General features: G+C 32.1%; 2 protein-coding genes across 3 annotated transcripts; both read right to left on the minus strand.

The window, feature by feature from the left end:
* Positions 1 to 1,132: 1,132 nt before the first annotated feature.
* Positions 1,133 to 7,979, minus strand: LOC140961170 (uncharacterized). Of its 2 annotated transcripts, none has more exons than XM_073419495.1 (6): positions 7,206 to 7,979; positions 6,999 to 7,122; positions 6,614 to 6,716; positions 5,143 to 5,179; positions 4,415 to 4,691; positions 1,133 to 1,347 (listed from the first exon to the last, which is right to left on the minus strand). In XM_073419495.1, the coding sequence occupies exons 1-6, from the start codon at positions 7,386 to 7,388 to the stop codon at positions 1,283 to 1,285; spliced, it is 789 nt and encodes a 262-aa protein (XP_073275596.1). In that variant the 5' UTR covers positions 7,389 to 7,979; the 3' UTR covers positions 1,133 to 1,282. The 2 variants fall into 2 exon arrangements, with proteins under 2 accessions (XP_073275596.1, XP_073275595.1); XM_073419494.1 differs by having other exon boundaries at positions 1,136 to 1,347; positions 6,614 to 6,752.
* A 3,905-nt stretch (positions 7,980 to 11,884) lies between these two features.
* LOC140961579 (protein PHOSPHATE-INDUCED 1-like) lies at positions 11,885 to 12,972 on the minus strand. The gene has a single exon (XM_073420209.1). It carries the CDS (start codon positions 12,897 to 12,899, stop codon positions 11,985 to 11,987), a length of 915 nt encoding a protein of 304 aa, XP_073276310.1. The 5' UTR covers positions 12,900 to 12,972; the 3' UTR covers positions 11,885 to 11,984.
* Between the last annotated feature and the right edge of the window lie 2,912 nt (positions 12,973 to 15,884).

Here is a 15,884-nt window from a genome sequence, read left to right on the forward strand (position 1 = left end):
TGATCTATAGGTTGACACATGTGGTTTATGTCGGGTTGCGTAGTGAGGATCGAGGTTCGCCCATGCATGGTGGTCTTACTTCCATTTATTACAAGAATGTTGTATTGCTAGCTAGGAGGAAACAATCGATACGTGAAGGGACGTAACTATGTGAAGACAATGGGGAGCTGTTGTTACCAGGCACTTGCTCTTAGCCCCTGTTGGAGTATTGAAATATCTAAAGATATCAAAATCAGACACGACCCATCAACTCGACACGATTAAATCCGAAAAAAATCAGGTTTGGGTTTGGGGTTTTCGGGTTCGGGTTCGGGTCAGATCAGGTTGGACCCGATAGCTGACCCGAAAAAAATGATCGGATTGGGTTCGGGTTCGGGTTGACCCGAAAATTTTAATTTTTTTAAAAAATATATAATTAATAAATATTGCCTATATTTTTATATATTATATGTCTGAAAAAATATTTATTGTATATTTATATCATAAATTTTCATAATTTAATATTTATTTTGAACATTTTTTATTTTCTAAACAAATGTTTATTTGATTTAGTAAATATATTTTATTTTTCTACGATTAGACTTTCAAATTTAAATCATATATATGAGGGAGATTTTGTTATTATGTGTTTAAATTAAAATATTTTTTTAATTTTATTTAATTTTCTGTAAAAAAAATTTTAAAAAAATCGAAATTGGGTGAATTGGGTTGGTTTGGATTCGAGTTGAGCAATTTTTGAATAGTATTATTGCTCAACACGACCAACCTACCCGAATCGACACCCTTAGAAATATCCGAGATACCCAAAAACAATTTGGTTTTTATTTACTTATCAGTTTATCTAACATAAAAATACTATTCATTAAATCCCAACTGATTTTCTTGATAAGTCATTTGTGTGTGAATCTAATAATTATTCCCACGAGATACTGGACATTGACATGTTGTACAGTTTAGAATATGTGAGTTAAACAATTATCATTTGATATATTTGTTAATAAAGCAGTAAGAGTTTAATCTTTTTTTAAAAAGAAATCGCCTTTAAGAGTGCTAAAATATTTTGTTCCGTTACAATTAGTTACCATAGTTTTATTAAAGAAATTATTGTTTTTGTTTAAATTAAAAAAATAAACACCAGAAAATTGAATCCCACAAAAGGGTGATCGGAGAACAAATTGAATGGTTACATAGAAATTCTATCTAGGAATCAAAAAAATAATTAAAAATGGATTAATTTGCAAAAGATTGTACAATTGGCAATGTTTGAATAATATGGTCAATATTAAGCAGTCGAGCTCGTCGAAGTAGCGGCGCCGGCTTCTGTTTCTTGAGGAGGAGCCGCAGAATCTACACCAATACAATAATAATAACAATAATAATAATAATAATAAATGTATACACTGAATTTTAAATAAACTTCCAAATAAAATTATAGGTTATCATTAGAATTTTTACTAAATAAAAGTTTATGTTCTACCTCCCATTGTGCATTATGGGTTTTAAACATTACTGGTCCGGTGTTACGTCAATAATTAGATCAAAATAGTCTAAATTAAAAGTTAATGTATCATGTAGGACCGAGCGCTTGCCGCTTTACCAAAAGTTATAGCTGGTGGTAATTGTGCAACTCAAATCTTTTAAACCGCACAGCAGCTCAAGCACCACGGTTCGATCGTTCTACCAAACAAGGACAATTATTGCACCCAACAATCTCCCTCCCAATAATTGCACTACTTGCAATCGATAAAAATCGAACCCGTGACCTTGGCTCTGATACCAATTGTAGGATCGAGTGCTTGCCGCTTTACCAAAAACTATAGCTGGTGGTAATGGTGCAACTCAAATATTTTAAACCGCACAGCAACTCAAGCACCACGATTTGATCGCTCTACCAAGCAATGACAAGTATTGCACCCAACACATCAAAATCAAAATTTTAAAATTTAATGGACTAAAACAAAAAATTAGATAAATTAATGAACCAAAAAAATATATTTTTATCATGCATTGCAATATGACTATACTATCACATCCGAAAAATGTTTGCTTAAAAAAAGAAAGAAAAGAAAAATTAGAGTTGTTAGTTGAACTTAAGCAGTGTGAGGTCAGGGACTCTGGACATGACAGAATTGTATCAGAGACGGTTGTCGATACAAACAACGTTATACGACTGAATATATTTGAGATATATAATTCTTGTTAATGGGGAAAAAGCGTTACATGCAATGAATTGTAGACAAAAAAAAAAATTTAAGCCAAAATATATAAATATTTTGATGGATAAAAACAAATGATAAAGGCCCAAAAAATGTTGCCTAAAGTTGTGTGAAACGCACATGGTGCCACTAAGAGTTCACAGTCATGCTTCACTGTCTCCCCTTTGACCCATGAACAAAAGAAATCCTACAGCTCATCTCACGTGCTTCGAGTTTCATATTGCCCATATAAATATTACAACCTATTTTATAATTCTTTTTCTGCATAAATTTTTTTTATATCACATTTTCAATTATATTTCATAAATTCTTATCATATCCAATAAATTATCATACATATCATTTTTTTTTTTTATCACACAAGTAGAGATAGTCATATATCTTATAATTATTGATAGTTTGATATTCAGAAATCTCGTCGGTATATGTCGTGTGCTAAAGTTATCAAAGTAGGTCTCTTTTGAGACGGTCTCACGAATCTTTATCTGTGAGACGAGTCAATCATATCGATATTCATAATAAAAAGTAATACATTTAGCATAAAAAGTAAAATTTTTTCATGGATGACACAAATAAGATATCTGTCTCACAAAATACGACCCGTGAGACCGTCTCACACAAGTTTTTACTAAATTTTTATCATCGATTTTTGACAAATTGGCCTAAATATAATACTGACTTTATGTTACCATTATCACGCAAAAGATGTATTTGGATCAATTTGTCGAACATTAGTGACTAGTTTAGTTCACCAAAAAAATAGAGAGACTAAAACAATCGGGACGAAAATGTGTATTTCTTTCGCGAAAATACTGACTTGTCAAAACATGTTTATATAGAGAGAACTAATTTGATACACTATTTGGTCAAGTCTAAATTATTTTTAGTTTAAATTTTGGAAATCCAATTTTTTTTGCTATATACTAGATCTTAAATTTTATAATTATTATTTAGTAAATTTAATCAAAAACAAAAATTATACAATCTGGCCGCTATAGTAGAATTCTTTTTTCCCCAAACCATTATGATTATCATTAGTTATTAATTGCATAAATATTTTTTAAAAAAAAAAAACCCTAAAACATAAACCAAACGAAGCCTAACATTTTTTTGTCAATATAGCTCTAAATTTGGGGTATCGACCTAAAAAAAAAAGAATACATTAGCTTTGCTCCTTTATTTTTATAACCTATCCACACTAGATGGGCATGTGGGAGACACAAATTTAAGGTACACCTAACGCAAATCCTCAATCCGACTAGCAGAAAATTCAAAATTTTCGATTAAAATTCTTTAATTTATTTGGGGATTGATGATTTTTGAGTAAATTTATCAACATGTTACAAATATCTTTTAAAGAAAAATTATATTTTTGGTTATGTGAGTTTGACATTTTGTGGTTTTTGTCATCTATTTTATTAAATTTCAGTTGTAGTATTGTATATTTCGATTTTTGGTCATTTTAATTGATTTTTGACAATTTTAATTTTTCTTCAGCATCTCACCGCTGATGCATTGATGCCATGTAAGTGTTTTGTTGAAAAAAAGACTAAAATTTTCAAACAAAGAAAAACAAGGAATAACATACTATGACTGAAATTCAACAATACAGATTAACGAAATCACAAAGATGTAAATATACAGGACCACAAAAGATCAAAATCACAAAGATGTAAAAATACAAGACTACAAAATCAATTTTCCCTATCTTTTATTTGATGTGAACAAAACTAATTTCCATGTTATATGATATTCACCATTATTCTAATATAATATTGTCATATTAAGCTTTCATGGTCATAATAAATAGTAAGGAAAAATTATCAAAATCATAGTGTAAATCGGTTTTGGTCTTTCAGTTAGTTAAGATTTTGGTTTTAGTACACTAAGTTGAATATTTTCTCTAGCTTATATTCAAATTTCGTTCAAGTGTTTACCTAGAGCAAAATATTACTAACATGGTGTTGGGCGTTATCGACATCAGTATGCCATAAACATAACACTAAAAGTGAAAATGAAGGCCAATTTAATGCATGAATCATAAGTAAATCCCGACTACTTAAATGACTAAAACTCAAAACATACGAACTCGTCATATGAATTAGAAATATTCTATTCTCACCATGATTCTATAATTATGTAACATTTGATGCATGCAGCTGAATAAAGAATATAATTAAATCAGGTAAGAATTTTACCAGTGGTGGATGAAAATGAAAGCCTAGGGGGTTGCAGTAAAGGGTGTGGAGTGGGTGCAGAATAAGCCGAAGAAGGGCCTTCCATCTGCGTCAGCGTAGGATAGTATACATAAGACGGTCCTTGGAAACGTTGCGCCGGGGGTACAGGATACGATCCCCTTGGTGCCGGTTGGACAGAATATCCATAGTAATATGGGTTGCCCATGGCTGATGAAGAAGCCCCATATAATTGATTATAATAATGTGTTTGCGGGATACGTGGTGGATTATACATTGTCTGTCAAATTAAAAATAAATAAATAAATAAACAGTCGTATTTTATTATCATCTATATTTTTGAATTTTTAAAAACTCGAAATCTGGTTGCACTAAGAATATCGTTATATAGTTTATATCACATGCGATCGATAGAATTTTAAAGACACGATCTATGAAACAATACTCGATATTGGTTGTATCAGTGTCGACTATGTGTTTATATGACCTGTTGATTAAATTTAAATGTTTTTTCGCGTTTAAGACAATCTCTATGTTACATAGTCATAGCCAAGTGCCAAATTTGGAACAAATTAGAGAAATATGAGAGACAAGATGGTTTAGAAATTTTTTTTTTTGGGAAAATAAACAATAATAACAATAACATTTTCAAAATACCATATGAAATTTAAAGATTTTTTAAATTGGAAAAAAGTGGGGAAAAAATTAGGTGTAAGGGCAAGAACATTAACCTGGTTGAAACCATAATCAGGTGGGTATGGTACATACCTGAAATATAAAGGCACATCAGTGAAATTAGTATTTTATATATATATAATTTTGATATGTTGATCATCAACCGTTTCTATATTTTATGTTCATTGCTGAGGTGACATTCACTCGTTATTACGTAATAAAGCATATCAAAATTATATATCCACTAGGTGAGTGTAACACCAACAATAAACACAGAGATGAGTACGATTGGTGAACAACATATCAAAAGCATATATGTATGTAATTAATCATGAATTTGGTAATCATAGCTCAAATCAAACCTCTCTACTCGAATAAAAGTTCAAACGTTGTCTTACTTTATTTTAAAATAAAATAAAAATAAATAAATTTATGAACAAAGTATATATTTGTCAAATAATTTATAAATCAACCAATAGCAATGATTGTCACGATTAATATTTGTACTGGGTGACTAGTGGAGGTTGGTTGCCATATAAAGAGCACTAAATTTTGTGGCAAAATAATGAGCATTGAGTTTCCAACTACGGATTACAACTGTATTTTAAACAACCCACTTCACTCCCACAAAAATTTTTTTAAAAAAAAACTCCAATTATAAGAGTTTTAAACTCGTCATGGTCCTCGTCTACTCGTGGTTCAGTGATATAAACATCTTTTAATACAAGAGATATTTGAGTTCGATATCTCAAATTTTTTAAAATATAATAAAAAAAGTACATGCATGCTTCCAATTTTTAAAAATATTTAAATTACTTGTAAAATTCTCTACTAATATTTCAAATTTCAGGACAATTTATAAAATAACATCGGTCAATTTTTTATTTTTTTTATTTTCTGATTTACGATCTTATATTATCTTCCAATTAAGCTTTAAAAAAAAACTAGAAACATCTAGTCTAATGCATGGGACAAGGTTTTAAAATTAGGGATGGCTCTATATTTTGAAAATTGAAATTTATAAATTTCTGGTTCAAATTTTTTATAATGTGAGTCAAATATCACATGATACTCAGACAAGTTGCATGTGAATGGCATATATGTTGTTTTTACATGGGCATGTTATTACTGCGTGGCTGGCCAGATATAGTCTGGTCAGGACTATTCAAAATTTACACGAATCATACTATAAAATCATAATTTTTAATTATACAAAAATTATATATATATCCATTTTGTATTTTTATGGGTTGTACTCTGGTACATGAACATATTACTAAATATGTCGAACGTTAAATTATTTTTTCTAAAAATTATTATTGTTATTTAATATAGGTGGTCAACAAATGAGCATTTAACGTTTATTCATTTATGTTACGTCATCAATTATTTNCCTCTTAATTTTTAATATTACCTCTCCACCAAATTTTTTTAAAAAAAAAAAATTAGTGGATAGGCTATGCTTCTGTACTTATGATTACAACACAGATCAGTGAAAAGAAGAAGAAGAAGAAGAAGAAAGCGTACCCATACGGTGGATACATGACCGGCGATGGCAACTGGGGAGGCGGAGGAGGTGGTGGGGGAAGCAAAGGGTAGGATGATGACCCCCCAGCTTGTGCTATTCCACCTACTCTTTGATATAAATTCCCCCCTTGATTAGCGCCTATTTAAAAAATTCAACACAACCAACTAATATTATAGCTCATTTGACATCGATATTTTACGTCTAATTTCATTATCCAATCATTCTTCAACAGAGTGATCGATCGTCGAAGACTTATAGCTCATTTGACATCGATATCTCACGTCTATCAATCCTTTTGAAATACTTTTATAATAAATATATATGTGTGTGTGTGTGAATTTTGTTTTTTTTTTTTAAAAAAAAATTAGAAATATGGGGGGGCACCTCTAGGTGGAGAAGGTCTTGGTCGGCCCAATGAAGCAATGTTACAGTTGGCTCTTCTTCCATCGATTGTAGGATTCGGATCAGCACAAGCTCTTTTTGCTGACTCCGGATCCTTAAATGTCACCTGTCAAAATAAGATAAAAATTTGAAAAATGAAATAATATTTATTAATTAGTAAGGATTTTTATAAATAAATATAATGCTTACGAATCCGTAGCCTTTGGATTTCCCAGTATGCTTATCGGTGATGATCACAGCTTCAAGAATCTCACCAAATTGCTCGAAATAACTCTGCATTACCTCCGTCGGGGTCTCCCAGGCGAGCCCCCCGACGAACACCTTCGTAAACGTCGTGTCCCCGAATGGTGATCGATAATGCTGATACGCCATGATATCTGAAACGATTAAAAATACTGTAATTTTGATCTGCCAAAAATTACGAACACTTTCTCATATCTTCATCAAGAATCCAAGACCCAATGCGGGATTCTCTGTTCTGCTTCAATTTCTCCTGTCCATCTGCAAGGCTCCCAGCTCCCTACAGCAGGTCTACGTACACGGCAGCCTGCGCTGGTGGCTGCCGCCGTGTGGTGGTGGTGGAGTGGAGAATATGATGGGTTTCGTTTGACAGATATAGTTTGTTGAGTTGAAATGATTTGAGGAGAGAAGAGGGATCCGACAGTTGCAAACTCGAATTTGCTGTATATGATAAGTGAAGGGCCAAAGGTTATGGATTTGTGGCTTTGTGTGCTCAAATGACAGCTGCGTGACTAAAAGGCACTTGACTCTGTCCTCCCTGTCGTCTCTTCTTTCTGCATTAATATATATCAACCAATCATGTATATTATATGCTCCATGTTAGAATATATATATATGTGCTAGATCAATAAATTAACTAACTATTGGTTTTTGGATTTGAAACAAGTTTCTACAAAATATATTTCATCTGGTTGATGACATTGCTAAATTTTATACATTATACATATGAAGAAATGCATTCGTGAATAGGTGATCAATATCATATGAGATGAACTATTTCAACCAACCTTATGCTGAATTTTCTGATTGACTGTTCTCTCTAGTCGAGTAGAGAATTTAAGTTACGGTTATTTACCATTAATCCTTATGAATCAAGACACCGGAGGAGTTCTATTCGATGAGCACTACATTGTATTTAGTTTTCAGGCTCCATGAGGGATAACATGTGACAATTTGGAAGTTGTCATGATTTGGGTCAGAGATTCACCGCTCGCATACAATAGTTTATATGTTCTAATGAGTAAAGAACTATAGGAATATTTTCTCTTAGAGTAAGATGTGATTTTCTAATAAGAAGATTCGTTTGTTGCGAAAGATGCATGACAAAATTGAAACAATTGCATGGTTACTTTACGTGTAGCGATGGGAAGCATTCTATATGACATGCTATATACAAGTTGTAATATTATTGTGCATGCTCTGATTTTTCATGACATGAATTTCTTAACAACCATATTTTCATTAGCTGTTATTTGTAAAATCAATGTTTTAAACTAATATGGAAAAATTATTCTAAGATTTTATAAATTGGGTTTTCAGAATAAAAAATGATAAAATAAATCTGTTCAGGTGCCATGAGGTTGCACAGACAATGAGCGGCTCCTGGTAAGCTTCTAGGCGAATGAAACATATATGAACCGATCTCACATCGGAAGGAGAGGGATTCCAAAAACTGTTCAGGTATGAGACTGTACAGTTGAAGAGGGATTAAAAGATTTGATTTGTTCTACTCATATTAAGAAGGTGCGTGTCTTCTTTTCGCTAGCTCATCACATAAGAACTCCAGGATTAAGCGTGCTTAACTTGGAGAAATTCTAGGATGGGTGATCCCCCAGAAGTTTCCTAGAGTGCGTGTGAGTGAGGACATAAGCACGTTGGAAAGACTCGTCTTGATACTGTGGGGACAGTCGCGTCGCCGAATTTGGGACGTTACATACTCTCTATGTAAATTAATCAAATATTATTTCTTACTGTGTAAATTATGATTGCTCTTTTTCTCAGATTCTTGCCTTTTTAGCACGACCGTTGTCCAAAAAATTCTTCTGCCCTTTTTGATTGCTAAACGAATCGATTCCATCTATGCGTGTATAAAATCCAGACTGGTTCTTCAAACAAATGATAACAATCAACATCAAAAACTACCATTGCTTTAAATTTAATATTATATAAAGTACTAAATATAAAATCTCACTTGCCACACAGATATATACAGAAAAAAGTATATATGGTGTGGGTTAAAAAAAAAAAAGCATAACTGTATATGAGGTTGGGAAGTGTTTATCAACCTTGATGAATTCAATTCTGTTTACCAATATTTTATCAAACGAACCGGTCTCATTGGTTTGTCTCATGTGATTTACCTGACTAACATAATTCGTATACTATTGTGTTAGTCCGAGAGTTTACCTAATATATACCAAAGAACAACTATGAGTTTTATTGTAAAAAAATTGTACATATGGTTGAATCTATTAAATATAAAATATATATTTATATTATAAAAGTGTAATTGATTGGACAAAATTTTCGATGTGCTCGGATGTAACATTATATTATATTCGTTTATTTATATTTATTATTATATACTATATTAGTGTGATTGTTTGTGGTGGCCACATTCTAAGATTCCTACAAGTTTGACCGAACAAGTAGCTGACCTCCAAGAATTCTCCCACAATTTGGACGAGCTGCGCACTTTTGTCACTGCACAAAGGAATTAAATTTAGGTATTTGTCACAAGTGTTTATCAGTAACAATTGGATCATGCTTGATTTTCATCGGTTTTCGTCGTTGTATCTTGTGAAACGGACATACATTAACATTTGACTGAGAAGTGATATACATTTTAAAGAATTGTGTGTTTTACAAGTGGTTGTACTTATTATGTTAACAAAACTAAATGTATATTGTTGATCTAATTTTATCTTATTTTGCTTAGTTTTCATGATTAACTTAATTAAAAATTAATAAAAATGAAATAAAAAAGAAGAATACATGCAATTTTAATGTGTGGTCTGATCCAACCGACATATATCGATGGGGTCACGCCCAGCTATCAAGCTAATTCACTAAATATAAGTAGTTAAAATCATACGAAAACTTATTCAAATAAAAATCTCTTTCTTTTCTCATGATGTCTCTACGACGAACATATTAAATAGACTTCACTTGACGAGCACCACTCGTTTTCATTATCTTTCAACTCGAACTCCCTTCGATAACATGCGGATTGTTATCTCCAAAGAACGTCGCTTTCCTCTCCTGAGAAATGAATCATCAATAGTTGAACGCTTCAGCACCACCAGCAATAAAAAAAACTCTTACAACAGAATGATAAAGTGATGCTATTTGAATATCGTCGTAGTAGTTGTCGTGACACATAATGCAACACGGAATGAACCGTCTCATTTTGGCTCGTTAATTTTGCACCCAACCAACTTGACACGTTCGCGACATAGAATACGATCCATGCGAGAAATATCTATATCTTCGATAAATATAGTGTATAAAAACAACAAATATATGAAAGATTAGTTTTTTAATCAAATTATCTCCTTATCTCCAAAATTTTCATATCATGCAAGATAATATATTTTTTATCTTCAACCATCAAAATATATATTCAACAAAAAAATCTTCTCCAATTATCTCATATCTTTCGAAGACATTGTTAGCAAAAATATAGAACTTTTTTAATAAAATATATATAAATAAAATATTAGTGTAGAGTTAAACATAGCGTTGTTTAGAACGAGTCTAGTGGACGTCCTCTCCCACGTGGGGTCGTGTCACCGCAGCAGTTCAATGAGCTGGATTTAGTCTTTTTTTTTTAATTACTTCATTTAAAAAACTATTGGGTTTTACAAATTTATTCTTGAAACGAACCATACTCAAAGTGGAATTTCTCAAACCGAGAGATCGTGTAAAGATTGAATTGATTAAAAAAAAAATTTGCACTTAAGCAAGTTAGATGAATGTGGTAAAGTGGACATTAGTAGAGTAGAGACGGTAAACGAAACGATGTCGATTTGAACATTATGTAATCTTTTTTATAAAATAATATATAAATTTTCATCAACTCGATCCCGAAATCCTGATTACCCCATTAGTTGCGGATGATCATAGAGATGGAAAGAACTTTCTATAAGAGAGAAATGAGTTGGCCGACGGGGCGATGGCCGCGGCCGACAACTGACGAAAGAACATAAAGAAAAGAAACAGACTTTGAGGGCTAACCATATAAAAAAAAAATTAGACCATCAATAACAATTTGGACCCCTTATTGAGCCGGGCCCTGAGACAAGGGCTTTATTGGTCTTGTGACAGGGCTGGGATCTGTTTAAAAGGATCGACTTCTACTGCTTCGTGCCGATTTTGTGACATAATATTTTACGACAAAAATAAATAAATCAGCTGTCATTATTTTAATTTCATAATCTTATCATATGCTTGGTTTGAATAATTATATAAAATCCCAATCATTTCTCCTTTCTTAGGATTAATGATGGATTTGATGCATTATATCCAATTGAGAACTTTGGCCCAAAATCAAGGTACCCGGTCCATTAAAACTTAAAACCTGTTCAACCAAAAAAAAAAACATTGATTTTTTTAAAAGAGAGAAGATATTATATTTGGATAAAAATTACTTTAAAAAAAACAAAAATATATTTAAAATCTATTTATCGAATGGAACTTAAAATTCTTGATTTTTTTTTAAAAAATGATTTAAAACTTCTCGCATTAGGAGTAAAACAAACAAAACAACACTTTTTTTTTTTTTAAAGAAATTTGACCCCCCAAAATTAAATGCAGTAAGAAAAAGGGTTTGAGAAATTTAAAAAAAATATAGATAACGATCACTTTACCATTTATTTAAAAAATGAATGAATTTAATATAATCTTCTACCAATTACATTTCTTCTAAGCCCAAAATATGAGCATAACTCAAACTAAAGTGGAACATTTGGAAGTGGAAGGATCGTATATGGCCGGAAGAAGGTATTTCCGGCCACTCGCACCATGCGCGTTGTAGCTACCACCGGTGGTCGGATCCAACAGCAAGTCTCCGGCGTAACCCGGGTAGGCCCCTTTCCCGTACACGCCAGGGCAAGCCGAAGCAGCTTCCAGTGGAGCATTAGCCGGGCCTTGGTAGAACCCGTCTCCGAACGGGTTCGTGGCGGTTCCGGCCAAAAGCCCAGATAGAACAGTCACCACTCCGTCCATGCCTACATCATTGTTGGGGGATCCCAGTGGCGGGTTCTGCGGGCCGTAAATGGGCTGATGGAAGGGCCAAGCACAGTAGCCGGGGCACTGTGTCTCCGAATTTCCCACCCAAATGTATGCGAATTTCTGATTCTTCCCTTTCACGACGGAGCTCTTGGATCCGTGTGTTCCGCACCTGTTCACGCAGAACCCAGCGACGGTGACATCGGAAGCCGTCAACACGACGTTGATGGCGTTCTTCTGGTCACCCTTTGACGCCAGCTGAACGATCTGTTTCTGCGAGAGAGATTTCCCGAGAGAGCATTTCTCGTCGAGGATCTGTTTGCCCAAACGGAGAGAAAGTGAGGATGGATTCTTGGAGTTGGCGAGGTGGTAGTATTTCTCGACGCCCTTCCACCAAGTGGCCACCGATGGGTTGCTTGGGGTGGAGGCGGAATCTGACAAGGAGGAGATGAAATCTGAGATGATAGCCGTTTGGGAAGGCTTGAAGTGGCCGTACCATATGAGATTGACAGAGATGGTGCCTTGCAAGAGTGCACCTTTGTGGTAACGAAGAAGCTGGTCTTGGGCAGAAGACAAATTGAATGCAGAAAACATAACCAAAAGCAGAGATTTTATAACATGGTTAGAAGCCATTGTAATGCAAGAGAATCTGAGTGAGCAGCTTTGGGGGAGATTGAAACTTTGGAATTGGTATGAAATCTGCAAGGAAAGAGTGTGGTATTTATAGTATTCATATTGTGCAAGGAAAGTGAGGTGAAGGAGACTGACAGAGACAGAGACAGTACGCGCTTCTTCGATATGCATTTGCCAGCCTTTTTTAGCTATTTATTCCCTTATTAACACTTAGATTCAAGGGTAAATCGTAGAAAAATATATTTATTTATGATTCAGTATCTATCAATTCTTTTTATATTTTAGTACCTGACAAAAGATCAACTTAACTTTTACTACATGTTTCATGTATTTTTATCTTTTTATCCTTTTAATTAATAAAAAATTATATAAATACCAATTTTTTTTGATCATCTTCTCTTTCCACTCATCATTCTCGATGCATTTAGATGACATGTAAATTGAATTTGAATATTTTTTATTTAAAAAAACAAATTCGCAACTAATTGAACTTTTTGAAATTCTTAATTTTAATTTTAAAATACTTGATTTAGTAAATAAAATACTCAGAATGTGTATTAAAATACTGAATATTCAAATATGCAACGCAAGTTCACCAAATGCTCGCATTTCCATCCAAGATCCATTTGGATGACAAGTTCATTTCGTTTAATTATTTTTTTATTGTTAAAAAAACAAATGCGCAACTAAGTATTGAACTTTTTCAAGTACTTAGTTTTACTTGCAAAATACCTAATTTAAATTTTAAAATACTTGATTTGGTAAATGAGATACTCATAATAGGTATTAAAATATTGGACATTTGAATATGCAACGTAATTTCACCAAATGCTCGCATTCCATCCAAGATGTATTTGGATTACATGTTCATTTCATTTAATTATTTTTTTATTTTAAAAAAATTTCACAACTAAGCATTGAACATTTTGAAACACTTACTTTTATTTGCGAAATACCTAATTTCTATTTTAAATACTTGATTTGGTAATTGAGATACTCATAAAAGTTAATAAAATACTGGATATTTTAGTAGACAATGTAATTCCATCAAGTGCTCGCATTTCTATCCAACATGAATTTAGATGACATGTACATTTCATTTAAATATTTTTTTAATTTTAAAAGAACAACAAATGCGAAACTAATCATTGAACTTTTTGAAGTACTTAGTTTTACTTGCGAAATAACTAATTTCAATTTTAAAATACTTGATTTGGTAAATGAGATACTCAGAATGGATATTAAAATATTGTATATTAGAATATGCAACGTAAGTTCACCAAGTGCTCGCATTTCCATCCAAGATACATTTGGATGACATGTTCATTTCATTTAATTATTTTTTTATTGTTAAAAAAAACAAATTCGTAACTAATCATTGAATTTTTTCAAATACTTAGTTTTACTTGCGAAATACTTAATTTCAATTTTAAAATATTTGATTTGGTAAATGAGATACTCAGAATTTGTATAAAAATACTGAATATTCTAATATGCAACGTAAGTTCACCAAGTGCTCGCATTTCCATATAAGATACATTTGGATGATATGTTCATTTCATTTAATTATTTTTTTATTGTTAAAAAAACAAATTCGTAATTAAGCATTGAACTTTTTCAAATACTTAGTTTTACTTGCGAAATAGCTAATTTCAATTTTAAAATAATTGATTTGGTAAATGAGATACTCAGAATGGGTATTAAAATACTGGATATTCTAGTAGGCAATGTAAGTTCACTAAGTGCTCGCATTTCTATCCAACATGCATTTAGATGACATGTACATTTCATTTAAATATATTTTTTAATTTTTAAAAAAAAAACAAATTCGCAACTAAGCATTGAACTTTTGAAGTACTTAGTTTTACTTGCGTAATACCTAATTTCAATTTTAAAATACTTGATTTGTTAAATTAAATACTCTGAATGAGTATTAAAATACTGGATATTAGCATGTGCAACGTAAGTTCACCAAGTGCTCGAATTTCCATCCAAGATGCATTAAGATGACATGTTCATTTCATTTAATTATTTTTTATCGTTAAAAAAATAAATTCGCAACTAAGTATTAAACTTTTTCAAGTACTTAATTTTACTTGTGAAATACATAATTTTAGTTTTAAAATACTTGATTTGATAAATGAGATACTCATAATGAGTATTAAAATATTGGATATTCGAATATGTAACGTAAGTTCACCAAGTGCTCGTGTTTTCATCCATGATGTATTTGGATGACATGTTCAAGGACTTTTCAGCAGCCACAAAGCTTTGAAAGAGAAAAAAAGCTTAGAGCGAAGATTTGAAGATTTCCGGACTATGTTATTCGAGAGAATAGCCCGTTATATGAACGAGTAGCATAATCCGAGGATTTACACTTTACAGAGAAATATGAAGTCGTATACACGTCGATAGTCATAGTCTAATAGATCGAAAGCTATGTGATTTAATAAAACGACATGCAATTCACAATTGATAAATAATGAAAGAGGTTTAATTACTTCATTAAGTTGAATTAGTTTGGTATAGCTTGAGAAGGCGTGTTCAATTGGATATGAAATTCGTCGAAAGCATAGATAATTGTCGAATGAATTAAGTAGATTAACGAGGGGTAGGTGAACCGAGATTCCCAACAAATTCATTTCTCATTGAACTTTAATCAATCATTCTAGCTTATTTATTTCATCATTTAATTATTGAACCATTTCATTGAGTTTTTATTTAATAATCGTAGTAATAAACAATCATCTGAAGTATCGCTGCTAAAAATTGAATAACTGAGAATAATAATTGAGAAATACAGTCCTTAGACAATGAAAGTTTTGCTCAATCACTAAGCATAGAACATTTTGACATCGTGCACTTACGATTATTGAAAGTCCATGACTATATTATTACTTGACATCGTGCACTTGCGATTATTTCGAGCTTGAATATTATTAATTTTTACTAAGAATTTTACAATGAAAGTTTTGCTCGATCACT

This window comes from Primulina huaijiensis, chromosome 16, assembly GCF_012295235.1.
Source record: "Primulina huaijiensis isolate GDHJ02 chromosome 16, ASM1229523v2, whole genome shotgun sequence".
NCBI lineage: Eukaryota > Viridiplantae > Streptophyta > Magnoliopsida > Lamiales > Gesneriaceae > Primulina > Primulina huaijiensis.